This window comes from Salvelinus fontinalis, chromosome 2 (genome assembly GCF_029448725.1).
Source record: "Salvelinus fontinalis isolate EN_2023a chromosome 2, ASM2944872v1, whole genome shotgun sequence".
NCBI classification, from domain to species: domain Eukaryota; kingdom Metazoa; phylum Chordata; class Actinopteri; order Salmoniformes; family Salmonidae; genus Salvelinus; species Salvelinus fontinalis.
In genome coordinates, this window is record NC_074666.1 from 28,012,248 (window position 1) to 28,030,134 (window position 17,887).

General features: G+C 45.3%; 1 protein-coding gene across 2 annotated transcripts in view; it reads left to right on the forward strand.

Annotated features, from left to right (window-relative positions):
• The window catches only part of npas2 (neuronal PAS domain protein 2), a 76,487-nt gene that overhangs the window by 18,429 nt on the left and 40,171 nt on the right, over nucleotides 1–17,887 (forward strand). Inside the window, exons 1-2 of one of the 2 annotated variants that reach the window (XM_055869519.1) lie at nucleotides 8,681–9,302; nucleotides 16,764–16,965. In XM_055869519.1, coding sequence (XP_055725494.1) covers nucleotides 16,910–16,965 — 56 coding nt within the window. In that variant the 5' untranslated portion in view covers nucleotides 8,681–9,302; nucleotides 16,764–16,909. Of the gene's footprint in view, nucleotides 1–8,680; nucleotides 9,303–16,763; nucleotides 16,966–17,887 lie in introns of those variants that run through there. The other variant, XM_055869528.1, reaches the window with a different exon arrangement.

Consider the following 17,887-nt stretch of genomic DNA (forward strand, 5'->3'; position numbering starts at 1 on the left):
TCTAGTGTTAAGCATTCCCAGAAGAGTGGAGACTGTTATAGTAGCAAAATGGGGGACCAAGTCAATATTCATGATTTTCGGAATGAGATGTTCGAGCAGATGTCCACATACTTTTGGTTATGTAGTGTTTTTGAATAATGCTGATTTAAAAACTGGCCCCGTCAACTCCAATACGGGCACATTTTTATATCTAATAAAATATATATCATTACAATGATGGCATTATGGTTCATTGAAAGAGCAATAATTTTTTCTAATCTAATGGACAACTATAATTCTAAGAGTCAGCTTAACATTGTCACAAATGCTTGCAAAATAGCAAGGGTAAAGTCAGCAATATTATTTGCCTTATGAGTAAATTAGTCTGTTTATACTGTATGCAGATGAATGAAACCACATGCACAACAACTTGTTAAAGGGTACTGTAATTAATGAAACATACTTGCAATTAACCATATTCCCTTGATATTAATTAAGCATGGGACTCTGAAAATAGTTATATTTCTTTAATTATGCCTTTGAGCAGCGTTGTTTTCGCAGACCTGTAAGAACAGTGGTTAATGAGTCAACTGTCAGTCATTTTTTTCACTACTCAGAGATTATATGGAAAGCCATTGCTGTAGCCGGTAACACAAATGCTCTTCACAGCCTGGAAGCCTCTGATTTTTAATTGAGCTGTCATTTGTGTTTTCCGTGTTATAAAAAAGTGTCTAATAGTTCAATTCAAAACAGGTCACCTTAATTATAGGCTCCTACATTGTTTAATTAGTTAGACTTTCCTCATCTCCTCTAATACAATAGACCCACATGTAAATGTTCATTTATCATTCATTATGAGCTAGGCCTAGTGTAGTTTACGGCTTTAATGAAAGAACATTAGTCTGATAATAAAGAAAATTAATAGACAGTGGAAGAGAATTGTAGGTTGTTCATAACTGTAGTCTTGCTTATTATGGTCTATGACACAAGTGTGTAGATGCAAGTGCGATACATATACAGTATGTAAGGTGTACTAGGTTCTAAAAGTAAGGGCAAAATTCCTCATTTCAGGTTAGGATTGTGTCTTGAACTAGACAAATAGGGGGTGGTGTGTCTCTGTGTCTCTGACTGAATGATTGTTGAAGGGAAATCAGGCATCTAAAACCTGCCAGAATTTCTGCATAAACTTGCATTACGAGATTAAGAGTTATTGTGTTATTAATATATTACTACTGCAATAGGCAAAAGTTTATAAAATATAATTAAATAGAATAAAACAGAAAATTATCTCATGATTATTTAGATACACAGGACATGGCAATGGAGACAAAACGAAAGAGCTGATTGTGGAATTCAGGAAACAGCAGAGAGAACATGCTCATATGCACATCGACGGGACCGCAGTGGAGAAGGTGGAAAGCTTCAAGTTCCTCGGCGTACACATCACTGACAATCTGAAATGGTCCACCCACACAGACAGTGTGGTGAAGAAGGCGCAACAGCGCCTCTTCAACCTCAGGAGGCTGAAGAAATTTGTCTTGGCCCCTAAGACCCTCACAAACTTTTACAGATGCACAATTGAGAACATCCTGTAGGGCTGTATCACCGCCTGGTACGGCAACTGCACCTCCCACAACCGCAGGGCTCTCCAGAGGCCCAACGCATCACCGGGGGCACACTGCCTGTTCTCACAGCACCCAATGTCACAGGAAGGCCAAAAAAAAAATCAAGGACATCAACCACCCGTACCACAGCCTGTTCACCCCGCTATCATCCAGAAGGCGAGGTCAGTACAGGTGCATCAAAGCTGGGACCGACATAGAAGCTGTTTTTCAATCTCAAGGCCATCAGACTGTTAAATAGCCACCACTAGCCGGCTACCACCCGCTTACTCAACCCTGCACCTTAGAGGCTGCTGCCCTATACACATAGACATGGAATCACTGGTCACTTTAATGATGGAACACTAGTCACTTTTATAGTCTTTGCATACTGCTTTACTCATCTAATATGTATTTACTGTATTCTATTCTACAGTATTTTAGTCAATGCCACTTCGACATTGCTCGTCCTAATATTTATATAATTCTGAATTCCATTCCTTTACTTTTATATTTGTGTGACTTGTTAAATACTACTGCATTGTTGGAGCTAGGAACACAAGCATTTTGCTACACCCGCACTAACATCTGCTAAATATGTGTATGTGACCAATAAAATGTGATTTGATTACAGAAGCAGAAGAGAGAGCATGTCTTGCCATCAGTGAGTGAAGAAGTGACTCCCCTGGTGTGAATGTGCATACTAAGTACTAAGGGACTTTTGAATCGGATTTTGCTCTGATTTTGCTCTATCGGTTTGACTATTGCTGGCATTGAAAACCAAGCCTTGTATTATCCAGCTTGTGCTTCACAGTATTTCCAAAGGTCTCAAAAGGAAAGAAACAGTCCTGTTTTGTATCCAGTATGAGTTCGTAGACAGGTCTTGGAGCTGAAGCCTGTATAGAAAGAACAAATTTCCACCCCTGAGACTTTAGCTGCAGACATCTGACATTTTTGTACAGGAAGCTTATGGCTGTAATTAGTTATTCATTTACTGACAAGTTTAAACGTGCATGTGTGTCCTGATGTTCAATTTCTCAGACAAACAACGTAATAAGGTTTTATTGCAGCCAGTTAGGTAGTTACGGCTGTTATGTCTTGGGAAGCCTTCTCATTCATATGATTCTCTTTTCATGAGGAGGCTGTCGAAAGCTGTGTGTTGTGGACTAAATGTCATCTGGACCCCGGCAACAAATGCAAATTGTAAGTTGTCTAGTTTAAAAAATAAATATAAAATACAGATGAGTGATTCAAATTATTTTGACGCAACAGAAAATAACTGTGGAACAGGTCTATGGGAACAGACTTAACCTAGGACAGAAAGGTGGTTTAATGAATTTGAATATCATTGTTAAATTGAGAGTGTATGTGATACAGTGCTTAGACTGTGTGTGACTCGGTTGTGATTGGCATGAGTAGTCCTTCCATCTGTCATGTCCCTCACAGGTGGCTGCATGTGTGTAATATATCACTACATATATGTGTACAGTAGCCTGCGTTTTGATATTCATAAAGCATTGAGTAACATGTGTTTGTTAATAGATAAGAGCAGCTTCCAAACACATTTATTGATATATCAATATTTCCAGTGTAGCGGAAGTGAACAAGCGAGGCTAGTGGTGAAGGGACATTTCATGCACAGGGTATTCATGGAACTGGACACTGACCTTACTGAATAATGTTTTTGTTAAAAAAATACAGGAGAGTATGTAGAATCTGAATCTGTGGGTCGCTATATGTGCACTGTAAATGTGGGTTTGTGTGTGGTTGTGACAGTTTATCAGATCTTGGGCTATTTCACATAACTGGGTTGTGTATATACAGTATCTCAACGGAGAAAGCATCCGAGCGAACAAAACAGCGCCCCTCTGTCTCTGTATGTGTAGGCCATCTATCTGATGCGGTCTGGTCATAAAGAGTATGACGTTGTTGCTGCCAGTAGCATTGAATGGAAGAGATGCCAGTGAGCATTTGGTCTCCCTTGATTAAAAAAAGTATAAAATAATAGCCAATCATCATTGAGCTAAACTGAGTGAGCTCAACTCCACACCACAAACAAGTGTCAAGGGAAGCCAGTTTGAATTTGGCTTCACTCCTATTAAAGAGAAATACATCATCGATAGAAACAACTTGAATTGTTGCATCTTGTTGTGTTGTTGTCCTCTGGTGGCTAGCTAGCTAGCTAAAATGGTCCCTTTCCTAAATTAACCATGGATGGAGATAGGGATTTGGACTTGTGGTTTTACTAAATTCTCCGTACTGGCCAGTGATTATACCGGCGATTCTGATCCAAGCATAAAATACATTGTGCCTCTGGACTGAGAGGATGGAAGTTCAATATGTGCAATGGGTGCGTGCTGGTGGCAAGGAAGTCAGGCGAAGGAAAACGAACTTGGTATAAACGGAGTCGTTTAATAAGTGCTCACAAAACTCCGAAAACCAAAATATTCAAAATAATAAAAGTGGGTACAAAACCCGTCTTGCACATAACATATAACATAACTTGCACATAACATATAATCAAACGATCACCGACAAAGACATGAGTGGAAACAGAGGGTTAAATAGACAACATGTAATTGATGGGATTAGAACCAGGTGTGAAGGAAGACAAGACAAAACCAATGGAAAATGAAAAATGGATCAGCGATGGCTAGAAGATCGGTGACGTCGAACACCGCCCGAACAAGGAGAGGGACCGACTTCGGCGGAAGTCGTGACAGTACCCCCCGCGCGTCGACACCGACCTCGGGGACGACTCGGAAGGCGAGGCGCAGGGCGATCCGGATGGAGACGGTGGAACTCTCGCAGCATTGAAGGATCCAAACGTCCTCCACCGGAACCCAGCATCTCTCCTCCGGACCATACCTCTCCCAGTCCACAACGTACTGAAGGCCCCTCGCCCGACGTATGGAACAAACAGAGTACGCCGGGGCCCCCTCGATGTCCAGAGGGGGCGGAGGAACCTCCCGCACCTCAGACTCCTGGAGCGGGCCAGCCACCACCGGCCTGAGGAGAGACACATGGAACGAGGGGTTAATGCGGTAATTGGGGGGAAGCTGTAACCTGTAACAAACCTCGTTCACTCTCCTCAGGACTTTAAATGGCCCCACATCCGCGGACCCAGCTTCCAACAGGGCAGGCGGAGGGGCAGGTTTCGGGTCGAGAGCCAGACCCGGTCCCCGGTGCGAACACCGGGGCCTCACTGCGGTGACAGTCTGCGCCAACATTCTGGCGCAGCACGGCGCGCTGAAGGTGGACATGGGCGGCGTCCCATGTTTCCTCCGCGCGCCGGAACCAGTCGTCCACCGCAGGAACCTTGGTATGACTCTGATGCCAAGGAGCCAGAACCGGCTGATACCCCAATACACACTGGAAGGGAGAGAGATTAGTGGAGGAGTGGCGGAGCGAGTTCTGGGCCATCTCTGCCCAGGCCACGAACGCTGCCCACTCCCCCGGCCGGTCCTGGCAATAAGACCTCAGAAGCCTACCCTCATCCTGGTTAACTCTCTCCACCTGCCCGTTACTCTCGGGGTGAAAACCTGAGGTAAGGCTGACCGAGTACCCCAGACGTTCCATGAACGCCCTCCAGACCCTTGACGTGAACTGGGGACCCCGATCAGACACTATATCCTCAGGCACCCCGTAGTGCCGGAAGACGTGTGTAAACAGGGCATCCGCAGTCTGTAGGGCCGTAGGGAGACCGGGCAAAGGGAGGAGACGACAGGACTCAGAAAAACGATCCACAACGACAAGGAAGATTGGTCAGGAAATCTACCGACAGGTGCGACCACGGCTGTTGTGGAACGGGTAAGGGTTGTAACTTACCTCTGGGCAGGTGCCTAGGAGCCTTACACTGGGCGCACACCGAGCAGGAGGAAACCCTCACATCCTTAGCCAAAGTGGGCCACCAGTACTTCCCACTAAGACAGCGCACCGTCCGACCGATCCCAGGATGACCAGAGGGGGGTGACGTGTGGGCCCAATAGATCAGCCAGTCGTGGACAGCAGACGGAACGTACAGACGCCCAGCTGGACACTGGAGGGGAGCGGGCTCTGCACGTAACGCCCGCTCAATGTCCGCGTCCAGCTCCCACACTACCGGCGCCATCAGGCAAGAGGCGGGGAGTATGGAAGTAGGATCCATGGGCCTCTCCTCTGTGTCATACAGCCGGGACAACACGTCTGCCTTAATGTTCTGGGAGCCTGGTCTGTAGGAAAGGGTAAACACAAAACGGTTGAAAAACATGGCCCACCTTGCCTGGCGAGGGTTCAGTCTCCTCGCCGCCCGGATGTACTCCAGATTGCGGTGGTCAGTGCAGATGAGAAAAGGGTGTCTAGCCCCCTCAAACCAATGTCTCCACGCCTTCAAGGCCTTGACGACAGCCAACAGCTCCCGGTCCCCCACATAGTTTCGCTCCGCCGGGCTGAGCTTCTTCGAGAAGAAGGCACAGGGGCGGAGCTTCGGTGGTGTACCCGAGCACTGAGAGAGCACAGCTCCTATCCCAGCCTCGGACGCGTCCACTTCCACTATGAACGCCAAAGAGGGATCCGGTTGGGCCAACACGGGAGCCAAGGTAAACAGAGCCCTCAGGTGACTAAAAACCCTGTCCGCCACAGCTGACCACTGCAAGCGCACCGGGGCCCCCCTTCAGCAGTGAGTTAATGGGAGCTGCTACCTGACCAAAACCTCAGATAAACCTCCGGTAGTAGTTGGCAAACCTTAAGAACTGCTGTACCTCCTTTACCGTGGTGCGAGTCGGCCAATTACGCACGACTGCAATGATAACACTCTCCATCTCCACCGCTGTAGTGGAAATACGATACCCTAGGAAGGAGATGGACAGTTGGAAGAACAGGTATTTCTCAGCCTTGACGTAAAGTTCATGCTCCAACAGGCAACCAAATACTCTGCGCACCAGGGACATATGCTCAGCGCGTGTAGCGGAGTATATCAAAATGTCATCAATATACACCACTACACCCTGCCCGTGCAGGTCCCTGAAAATCTTGTCTACAAAGGTTTGGAAGACTGATGACGCCTTCATCAACCTGTACGGCATGACGAAGTACTCATAGTGCCCAGAGGTGGTACTGAAAGCCGCCTTCCACTCGTCTCCCTCTCGGATACGCACCAGGTTGTAAGCGCTCCTGAGATTTAATTTGGTGAAGAAGCGCACCCCGTGCATTGACTCTATCGCTGTGGCTATGAGCGGTAGCGGGTAACTATACCTCAGTGATCTGATTCAGACCTAGTCAATACACGAGCGCAGACCCCCCTCCTTCTTCTTCACAAAAAAATTAACTTGAGGCGGGTGAAGTGGAGGACCAAATGTACCCCTGACACAGGGATTCAGAGACATATGTTTCCATAGCCTCCGTCTCTGCCTGTGAGAGGGGATACACGTGACTCCTGGGAAGTGCAGCTTCTACCAGGAGATCTATCGCACAATCGCCCCGTCGATGAGGTGGTAATTGAGTCGCCTTCTTTTTGGAGAAGGCGAGAGCCAAATCGGCATATTCAGGGGGAATGCATACGGTGGAAACCTAGTCTGGACTCTCCACCGTAGTAGCACCAACGGAAACCCCTAAACACCTACCTGAGCACTCTCGCGACCACCCCGTGAGAGCCCTCTGTGGCCAAGAAACAGTGGGTTATTGACAAGCTAACCAGGGTAGGCCCAGCACGACGGGAAACGCAGGAGAGTCAATAAGGAAGAGACTCATTCTCTCCGTATGACCCCCCTGCGTCACCATGCCCAAAGGCGCGGTGACCTCCCTAATCAACCCTGACCCTAATGGTCGACTATCTAAGGCATGAATGGGGAAGGGCACATCCACGGGAACAATGGAGATCCCTAAACTATAGGCTAAAGCTCTATCAACAAAATTCCCGGCCGCGCCTGAATCGACGAGCGCCTTATGCTGGGAATGCGGGGACAACTCAGGGAACGTGACAGACACAATGGAAAATGAAAAATGGATCAGCGATGGCTAGAAGGTCGGTGACGTCTACCGCCAAACACCGCCCGGACAAGGAGAGGGACCGACTTCGGTAGAAGTCGTGACAATATGTAGCTAGATGTAGAAGCCTTATGTTAACTATCTAACGTTGCCCATGAAAGAAAGTTAGGTTAGCGAGCAAGCATTTTAGCCAGGTAGCCTAGGACAACAAAAATATAAAAGTGTACTGTATGACAGTCATAGACCATTTCATCAACATGAAAGAGAGGAGGATGGCATTGGCGTTTCTCTACAAGTAGGGTGAGTCAACATGTTTTTTCTACTTGTACGAACACACATACACACATACACACACACAAATCAGAACCATGGACAGCAACATCATACTGTATTTAGCTTACGTTGATTGGACTAAATTGTTTTTCCTATGTTTTAGTTGTCCTTGTATTAGACTAAGCATATGTTATTTGATGTTGAAATGTTGAAGTTGAAATGGTGCTGGAATAGTGGCGGCAGCTCCTGTTTTCTTTGCAACTTGCAGTAACTCTCGGTGGTTCTAAATCAATAGTTGTTTAGTAGTCAGAACATTTCGGAAACATGTACTTTCTTGACCATGCTGTAGGTCATGTAACTCTTTGTTACATGCAATATGCTTTGTGGACTTCACCGGACAGTGGTTGCTCTCCGGTTTTGTGATGAAACAAAGATGTGGATTTATTCTGCCGCTGGGTCTTCTTATTGTCTCGGCCTTAGGCCTTTATATCACGGTGGCAAGGCATGTGCACTAATAGGCTATAGAGCAAACAATGCAATTATGACATGTTGTAATATGGCTTTTTTTCTGTCTTGTAGCTCTACTGCAGTTAGGGCAAGATATTTGATTAGAATAGGCCTAAGAATTGTGAAAATTATTTCCCCTTGTACAGTATGTTGGCCTACTGCAAAAGGTAAAATGTCATTCATCTTCATCTCAGAACTTTTCAGGATCAAATTGTAATTACAATATTTGATAGACAACCTAACCTGATTTGTCACCATGTCATGAATTGCCAGCCTACAGGCTACATGAAACAGATAACACGAAGGTGAGGCCTCGATTGTATACGTCATTAGCAACATTACTATAAACGTTATTACAGTGATCGGGAGCCAAACCCATTGACAGCAAACCTCGAACCTATCAGAGATACTACATGTCCCGCTCTCTACCCCATGATGTTGGCTACGTTTCATGGAATAAACTCGGCACCGAAATTAATACAGACGTTCGAATTCAGAATAATGTGACCTAAATGCCGTTCAAGTGTTAGTATTATCCGAACTATTATTTTTCTCACTATGTATACTCCTAGTCGTGTGTTGTACAGCCGGTTGCTAATGATGTCCTTAGCTAAGTATTGAGCTACCGACTGACCTACTTTCCCTGTTCGCAGCGGCTCAGTCCTGTTTACAAGGGACTGCCAACGGAGGTTGAGTGTTAGAGGAAAACAGACAGAGCATAGACCTGAAAACGATTACTCCCGATATCTTGTACAGTGTATGTACCGAATAGGGATTGTTTCATGAATCGGATTTCGAATAATACTTAGGCAGCGTATGCATGCAATAATTTATGGTCTTTTCGCGATGCGTTTGTGGTGAGTCAAGCTTAGGATAGCTTACTTGGCTCAGTGAATTGCCCAGTAGGCTATGTGGGAAAATGAGTACCGACAAAAGTAAAGTATGGCTCTTTATGTCAACTAAAGTCTTGTTTTCAAGGTATGTAAAATGTTTATGTCCTTTGCATTTTTTGTCACTAGTCTTGTGAAAATGAAAACGTTTACCGGTTGGTTTTGCATCCATTTTGGATGAATAGATCTGTAGGCTACTGCTTCTGACGGTGTCAAAATACAAATAGAGTAGGCTAACTATTATCAATTTTAATTTATATGCATTATATGTTGTTTTCATAGAGAATTGTTATATGTCCTTTGTGTATTCCCCAACGTAGTTATTAATTTTCTTAAAAGGCTCCATGACAGTTCAGCTCATGGGTAGCCTATAGATTTACAAGTAGAGTGTGTCCTTGCAAGTGTAAGAGTTGTCTGTTTTGAGAAACATCGTTTTAAAACCATGTTTACGTTGATTAGAACATAGTGCTTTTGGCACTTGCATGGTAACTGATTGGTTGAGGAGGCTTAGTGCCTTGTCAAATCATGTCTGGTCAATTAATCAAGTGAGGGATCTTGAAATTATTTAAATTATGTATTTTGGGAACTTCCAGTAAGGCTTTTAGCAAGCTCTGGATGTTATTTTATTTATTTATTTTACCGTTATTTTACCAGGTAAGTTGACTGAGAACACGTTCTCATTTGCAGCAACGACCTGGGGAATAGTTACAGGGGAGAGGAGGGGGATGAATGAGCCTTTTGTAAACTGGGGATTATTAGGTGACCATGATGGTTTGAGGGCCAGATTGGGAATTTATCCAGGACACCGGGGTTAACACCCCTACTCTTACGATAAGTGCCATGGGATCTTTAATGACCTCAGAGAGTCAGGACACCCGTTTAACGTCCCATCCGAAAGACGGCACCCTACACAGGGCAGTGTCCCCAATCACTGCCCTGGGGCATTGGGATATTTTTTAGACCAGAGGAAAGAGTGCCTCCTACTGGCCCTCCAACACCACTTCCAGCAGCATCTGGTCTCCCATCCAGGGACTGACCAGGACCAACCCTGCTTAGCTTCAGAAGCAAGCCTGCAGTGGTATGCAGGGTGGTATGCTGCATAAGGATCTAGCTCAATGCCTTGGTCAGTGACTTGTCATCTGAGGAGTCTGTAAAATTAATGTACCTATAATTGCTGTACAATACTTCATGTAAATGTTGCATTTGCAAATATTTAAATTTTGATTAATTTTCACATCATGATTTCAAAGGTTTGACATCTGTCATATGACATTTCCATATAATAATTTGGCTTCTTCTGTCAGCAACCTGAGTAGATGGGTAGCTAAGTAGGCCTAGTTTATGAAACCATATGAATTCATTATCTGCCAATGTCATTTCTCACCAGTTTAGTCATGGGACATTATTATTTCTTCACCTCAGTGGATGTTGGTTGGAGAAGGTCAGTGAATGCGTGAGATGTCCCTCCCATTGTTTGGCTTTGGGAGCCAATGGAGGTGAATCTCTCTGATGTTTCCTTTTCACTCAAGACAGGGTTTAGTTAGTTGACTAGTTTAATCATGGAGAAGCACATTGATCCAGGAAGTAAAGTCAAAGAGGAATTCTCTTTCCAGATTGATGGTTGTCACTAGTTAGTACAGTCACAAAGTCAGAGGTTATATTGTAAAAATAAATGAAAACAAAAATGAGCTTTTTTGGTATTGATTTAAGATTTAAAGTTAGGCTTAGGCATAAGGTTAGCAGTGTGGTTAAGGTTAGGGTTTGGGGTAGGTTTAAAGTCAGAATTTAAGAAAATAAATTGTAGAAATACTATGCAGGGTTGAGCCATAATGATGACTTTGTAGCTGTGGTAACTATTGACGACCCAGATTTGATTGGCGGTATTGGTTTGTAAAGGCTAAGTGAATAAGTACTCTATGATAAGAAATGATCGTGAGCCAGAAAAAACCCTGGGCAAATTATGTTGTGTTTAAAAAGAACATTTGGCACCCTATAGGCTAGTTCTACGTTTATCACAAATCATGACCAAGTTGACGTGTTTTGACATTTCAAATTACACTAATTCAAGATTTAAATATTACAGTAAAAGTGTTACAAGAATCCTCCTTAGTTGACGAGTAAATGATGGCTTTGAATCTATTATTCATGAGGCCACGTAGGCTTGTCCAAAAACAAAGCTGAAGACAAGTAGAAAATATGAGCCTAATATAATTTAGACCGGGGTAATGTAGATTGGGGAAAACACTGGCATTACATATCACAGAAACATCACATTATGATTGGTTTGTGTTGAGAGTCAAGTACAATCAAATCACCCCCTCGACCCTTAAAGTATATCATCAGCCTGAAACACTTCATGTCATATGTGTTTAGTCTCACATTCTCTTTTCCTTTTTTCACCGTATGTGTCACTGACACTTCAGCCTAGATTTAATAACCTTATGCCATCTTTGGCTACCTCTCACCTCTCATGGAATTACATCCTTGATGAAGACCTAATAAGTCACTTTTTTAATAAAAGGGTTCAGATCTATGACCAGCAGCTCCCGCCCAAACCATTCTCAGCAGTGAAATCTTGACAGGTTTAAGAGTTAAAAGATTGTAAGATTAAAGATGGCTGCTTCAATATAAATTATAACTCTCTGAATACCATTGAATGTGTGTGTGTCTGTGTGAAGGTGAACCATTGACAGTGTGAATATGCTACTGCGTGGCTTTTCCTTAAAGGGAAACGTCACAATTGGAAACACTTATCTTTCTCCATCTTTTTACTACGAAACATAGAAACGCACCATTTTCACATGTTGATGTTGGGGTGGTGCTGGAGACGATGAATATGAAGTTGAAATACGGAGTTATTGATTCATTCTTTGACACGGGTATGAGGTAAAGTTGAGACTTGATTGGAAAAACCCCTCAACAACAAAAGGGAAGATTAAATTTGAAGTAGGTATCAATTGTGCCTAAAATATAATCTTTGAGTTAAGCGAACCCTCTGAGTAATGAAGGGAGCCATAGTAAAGATTTATTGTGCATAATCTTATTGGGCATGGTGACAAGCAGCAGGCACAATCAAGAAACCATTTTCATGTCAATGTCATAAATACCATAAAGTGTTTTGGTTAATTTGTTGAGCTTTGAAATGTATTATGAGAAAAAAAAATGTTTTTTTTGGCTCATAATTTTATCACAGTTTACAACTCTTATTGGATTTTCCTATCAGTTTTCCTCGCCTGAGCGCATGGATTTCATTTAGATGAAGAGAGCTATGTGAAATGTAATATCCATGTTGGCCCCTTCTCAGGCCGCTTCTGTATGTCAGTCAGTGAACGTATGGAATAAGAACTGGATCTCGGCCCAATGGAAATGGGCTCAGAGTCACCATTCTCAGACATACTGAACCGCAATGAACGGAAAATGGCCACCAACTTTCATAATTGCACAGACAATATACAGTATATATATATATATATATTCTTTTTTACATTTCCAGCCCACAGACCTCTATTCTTTTAATTGGAGTAAAGGAAAGAATGATGTGTTGTTCCCCCACTCAAGATTATTGGAAAGATTTTTGCATGGAATACTATCTTGGTGTAAGAGTGGATGCATTTGATCTTGGTTCATTGGTTTCATTTAATTTGATCAAAAAGGTTGGTGCCTGCTGTAGTTTACTACATCTGAAAGTGGAAGATGGAAAAGGAGGGTATCTCAGATTTTAAAGAAGGGAAAGGGGGATACCTAGTCAGTTGCATAACTGAATGCATTCAACAGAAATGTGCCTTCCGCATTTAACCCAACCCTGTCTTAATCAACATCCATGTCATCAGCACCTGGGGAGCAGGTGTTGTTGGGGGGTTAACTGCCTCAAGGGAAGAACAGCAGATTTTCCCACCTTGCAAGCTCAAGGATTTGAACCAGTAACCTCTAAATTACTAGCCCAATGCTCTTAACCTCTAGGCTATGATTCAGACACTGCAGACCTGAAGCTAAGATGAAAGGGGTTCAATCATGGGGCTTAATAGTACATGGCTAATGAACTCTTTCATCTGACCTCAACATGTCAATCACATTCCTCTCGTTTAAACACATGGTTAATAGTTCCTCCTCGGTTGTATTTGATTTGATGGCTTCTGATTTACTTTTCTATTAGGGTTACATTTGCAAATGGACAAAGGCTGTTTGAATTCCCAGAGGTGTTTGCTCAAGTTTTTCTTTGTATTTCATGATGGGTTGAATGAGGTAACTCTTCCATTCTCTTTGTTAACAAAAGAGGTGTCTCTGCCTCTGGGATTTTTCTAGGTCAGTAGAGCTCCTCCCGCACATAATGCTGCGTCCTCCGTGTTGAATTGCTGTATCCAGGTGGTAATTTATGTTTACCACACTTCCTTTTAATACATGCTGTTCACTGTTGGAAATCATGGCTAATGAATCTGTCACGTTCCTGACCTGTTTTCCTTTTCTTGTATTTATTTAGTTGGTCAGGGCGTGAGTTGGGTGGGTTTGTCTATGTTTGATTTTCTATGTTGGGATGTTTGTGTTCGACCGGGTATGATTCTCAATCAGAGACAGCTGTCAATCGTTGTCCCTGTTTGAGAATCATACTTAGGCAGCCTGGGTTTCACGTGTGTTTTGTGGGTGTTTGTCTTCCGTGTAGTCGTTGTGCCACACGGGACTGTTTGTCGGTTTGATTTTCTATTTGTTATCTTGCTTCATATAGTGTTCAGTTCGATGCTAATAAATTATGGACACTAACCACTCCGCGTATTGGTCCGATCCTTCTCGCCTCTCCTCGTCCGAGGAGGAGGAATATGAAAGCCGTAACAGAAACACCCACCACCAAAGGACCAAGCGGAGTGGAGAAGGGCGGCAACAGCAGCGGAAAAAACCACAGGACTCCTGGACTTGGGAGGAGATTCTGGACGGCAAAGGACCCTGGGCTCAGCCAGGGGATTATCGCCGTCCCAAGGCGGAGTTGGAGGCAGCGAAGGCAGAGAGGCGCTGGTATGAGGAGGCAGCGCGGCGACGCGGTTGGGAGCCCGAGAGTCAGACCCCAAAATGTTTTTTTTGGGGGGGGGGGGGGGGGCACACACACACGGAGTGTGGCAAAGTCGGGTAGGATACCTGAGCCAACTCACCATGCTTACCGTGGAGTGAGAGAGCGTCGTACTGGTCAGACACCGTGTTATGCGGTAAAGCGCACGGTGTCCCCAGTACGCGTGCTTAGCCCAGTGCGGGCTATTCTACCTCGCCGCACTGGTAGGGCTAGGTTGGGCATCGAGCCGGGTGCCATGAAGCCGGCCCAACATATCTGGCCTCCAGTACGTCTCCTCGGGCCAGCGTACATGGCACCAGCCTTACAGATGGTGTCCCCGGTTTGCCAGCATTGCCCAGTGCGGGCTATTCCACCTCGCCGCACTGGCAGGGCTACGGGGACCATTCAACCTGGTAGGGTCGGGGAGGCTCGGTGCTCAAGAGCGCGTGTCCTCCTTCACCGTCCGGTATACCCGGTGCCACCTCCACGTACCAGTCCTCCGGTGGCAGCCCCCCGCACCAGGCTGTCTCTCCGGGTTCTCTCTCCAGCTGCTCCCACCTGTCCAGCGCTGTCAGAGCCTTCCTCCTCTCCAGCGCAGCCTGAGTCTGAACTGCCTGCCTTCCCAGCGCTGTCTGAACTGCCTGCCTTCCCAGCGCTGTCTGAACTGCCTGCCTTCCCAGCGCTGTCTGAACTGCCTGCCTTCCCAGCGCTGTCTGAACTGCCTGCCTTCCCAGCGCTGTCTGAACTGCCTGCCTTCCCAGCGCTGTCTGAACTGCCTGCCTTCCCAGCGCTGTCTGAACTGCCTGCCTTCCCAGCGCTGTCTGAACTGCCTGCCTTCCCAGCGCTGTCTGAACTGCCTGCTTTCCCAGCGCTGTCTGAACTGCCTGCTTTCCCAGCACTGTCTGAACTGTCTGCCTGCCCAGCGCTGTCCGTCTGTCCCGAGTCAGCCGCCAGAGTCAGCCAGTCAGGCGCCGCCAGAGTCAGCCAGTCAGGCGCCGCCAGAGTCAGCCAGTCAGGCGCCGCCAGAGTCAGCCAGTCAGGCGCCGCCAGAGTCAGCCAGTCAGGCGCCGCCAGAGTCAGCCAGTCAGGCGCCGCCAGAGTCAGCCAGTCAGGCGGCGCCGCCCCTCAGTCCGGTGCTGCCCTTTGGTATAGTGGGATTGACATGGAGGGTGGCCATTGGGAGGAGGCCACGGAAGCGGGGTTTGACTATGGTGGGGTGGGGACCACGACCAGCGCCAGAGCCGCCACCGTGGACAGACGCCCACCCAGACCCTCCCCTAGAGTTTATGCTGGTGCGCCCGGAGTTCGCACCTTAAGGGTGGGGTTATGTCACGTTCCTGACCTGTTTTCCTTTTTCTTGTATTTATTTATTTGGTCAGGGCGTGAGTTGGGTGGGTTTGTCTATGTTTGATTTTCTATGTTGGGATGTTTGTGTTCGACCGGGTATGATTCTCAATCAGAGACAGCTGTCAATCGTTGTCCTTGATTGAGAATCATACTTAGGCAGCCTGGGTTTCACGTGTGTTTTGTGGGTGTTTGTCTTCCGTGTAGTCGTTGTGCCACACGGGACTGTTTGTCGGTTTGATTTTCTATTTGTTATCTTGCTTCATATAGTGTTCAGTTCGATGCTAATAAATTATGGACACTAACCACTCCGCGTATTGGTCCGATCCTTCTCGCCTCTCCTCGTCCGAGGAGGAGGAATATGAAAGCCGTAACAGAATCACAATGAATAATTGTTTTTTTCTGGTAATGTGTTCAATCACTGATATTATATTCACTGAGATATGCACAGGATCTGGGTTGATAAATAAAGTTCTCCTTGAGGTAGTCTGTTGTATTTTACAATAAACAGAATACTTTTGTATGCATTTATTGTTGTTTTTCATAAGCATAGCTGCTGATCTGTTGCACCCTCTACAACCACTGTGATTACTTTTTATTATTATTTGACCCTGCTGGTCATCTATGAACGTTTGAACATCTTGGCCATGTACTGTTATAATCTCCACCCGGCACAGCCAGAAAAGGACTGGCCACCCCTCAGAGCCTGGTTCCTCTCTAGGTTTCGTCCTAGGTTCCTGCCTTTCTAGGGAGTTTTTCCTAGCCACCGTGCTTCTACATCTGCATTGCTTGCTGTTTGGAATTTTAGGCTGGGTTTCTGTGTAGCACTTTGTGACATCGGCTGATGTAAAAAGGCTTTATAAATAAATTTGATTGATTTAGCTCCAATGAAAGCTCAAAAGGAAGCATTAAAAAGCACACCTGTTCAGAAAATAATTGGAAATAGGATGACTTTCAAGTAGGTTTGGGGACTTGCTTGGGTGTGAATAAGAAAATACTGAGGGGCAGTACTGTTGCTGGGCAGAATACAGCTATGATACTTGAACTACTGCAGATTAATTAAGATACAGTAATTATCGGATGTATGTGTAATTGGCATAGATATGCCATAACTACAGTAGACTTCCCCCCTTAATTCAAGCCCACCTTCTGTCTTATTATCCTCCCCAGGTTTTTGTATATCTGTGGCGGACTCCAGGAGGAGGAGGTGGGCAGCAGCAGGTGATCACTAGATTTTTCCTGGGAGTTTCAGTGCAGCTAGCGCGAATGGGATACATCAGACTTCAGATAGGGCCTGGCTGGGAGAGGGAGTAAGTATGGACAACCTTTCCGACTTTGGGTCCCTATGTCCGTCTAACCGGAGGGAATGGGAGTGAGTATCTAGGCTACTTTTATTGTATTTGTTGTGTTTTCTGTCACTGCTAAATACATGTGTTTTTATGGAGAAATACACTATATATACAAAAGTATGTGGACACCCCTTCAAATGAGTGGATTCTGCTATTTCAGCCATACCCGTAAAAACAAACATTGGAGTCATGCAATCTCCATAGACAAACATTGACAGTAGAATGGCCTTACTGAAGAGCTCAGTGACTTTCAATGTGGCACTGTCATAGGATGCCACCTTTCCAACAAGTCATGTTGTCAAGTTTCTGCCCTGCTAGAGCTGCCCCAGTCATCTGTAAATGCTGTTATTGTGAAGTGGAAACCTCTAGAAACAACAACAGACGCGAAGTACTAGGCCACACGAGCTCACAGAATTGGACCGCCAAATTTTGAAGCGCGTAGCACGTAAAAATCATCTGTCCTTGGTTGCAACACTCACTACCGAGTTTCAAACTGCCTCTGGAAGCAACGTCAGCACAATAACTGTTCATCGGGAGCTTCGTGAAATGGGTTTCCATGACCTAGCAGCCGCACATAGGCCTAAGATCACCATGTGCAATGCCAAGCGTCGGCTGGAGTGGTGTAAAGCCGCCGTTGGACTCTGGAGCAATGGAAACACATTCTCTGGGGTGATGAATCATGCTTCACCATTTGGCAGTCCGAAGGACAAATTTGTGTTTGGCAGGTGCCAGGAGAACGCTACTTGCCCCAATGCATTGTGCCAACTGTAAAGTTTGGTGGAGGAGGAATAATGGTCTGGGGCTGTTTTTCACGATTCGGGCTATGCCCCTTAGTTCCAGTGAAGGGAAATCTTAACACTACAGCATACAATGACATTCTTAACGATTCTGTGCTTCCAACTTTGTGGCACAGTTTGGGGAAGGCCCTTTCCTGTTTCAGAAATC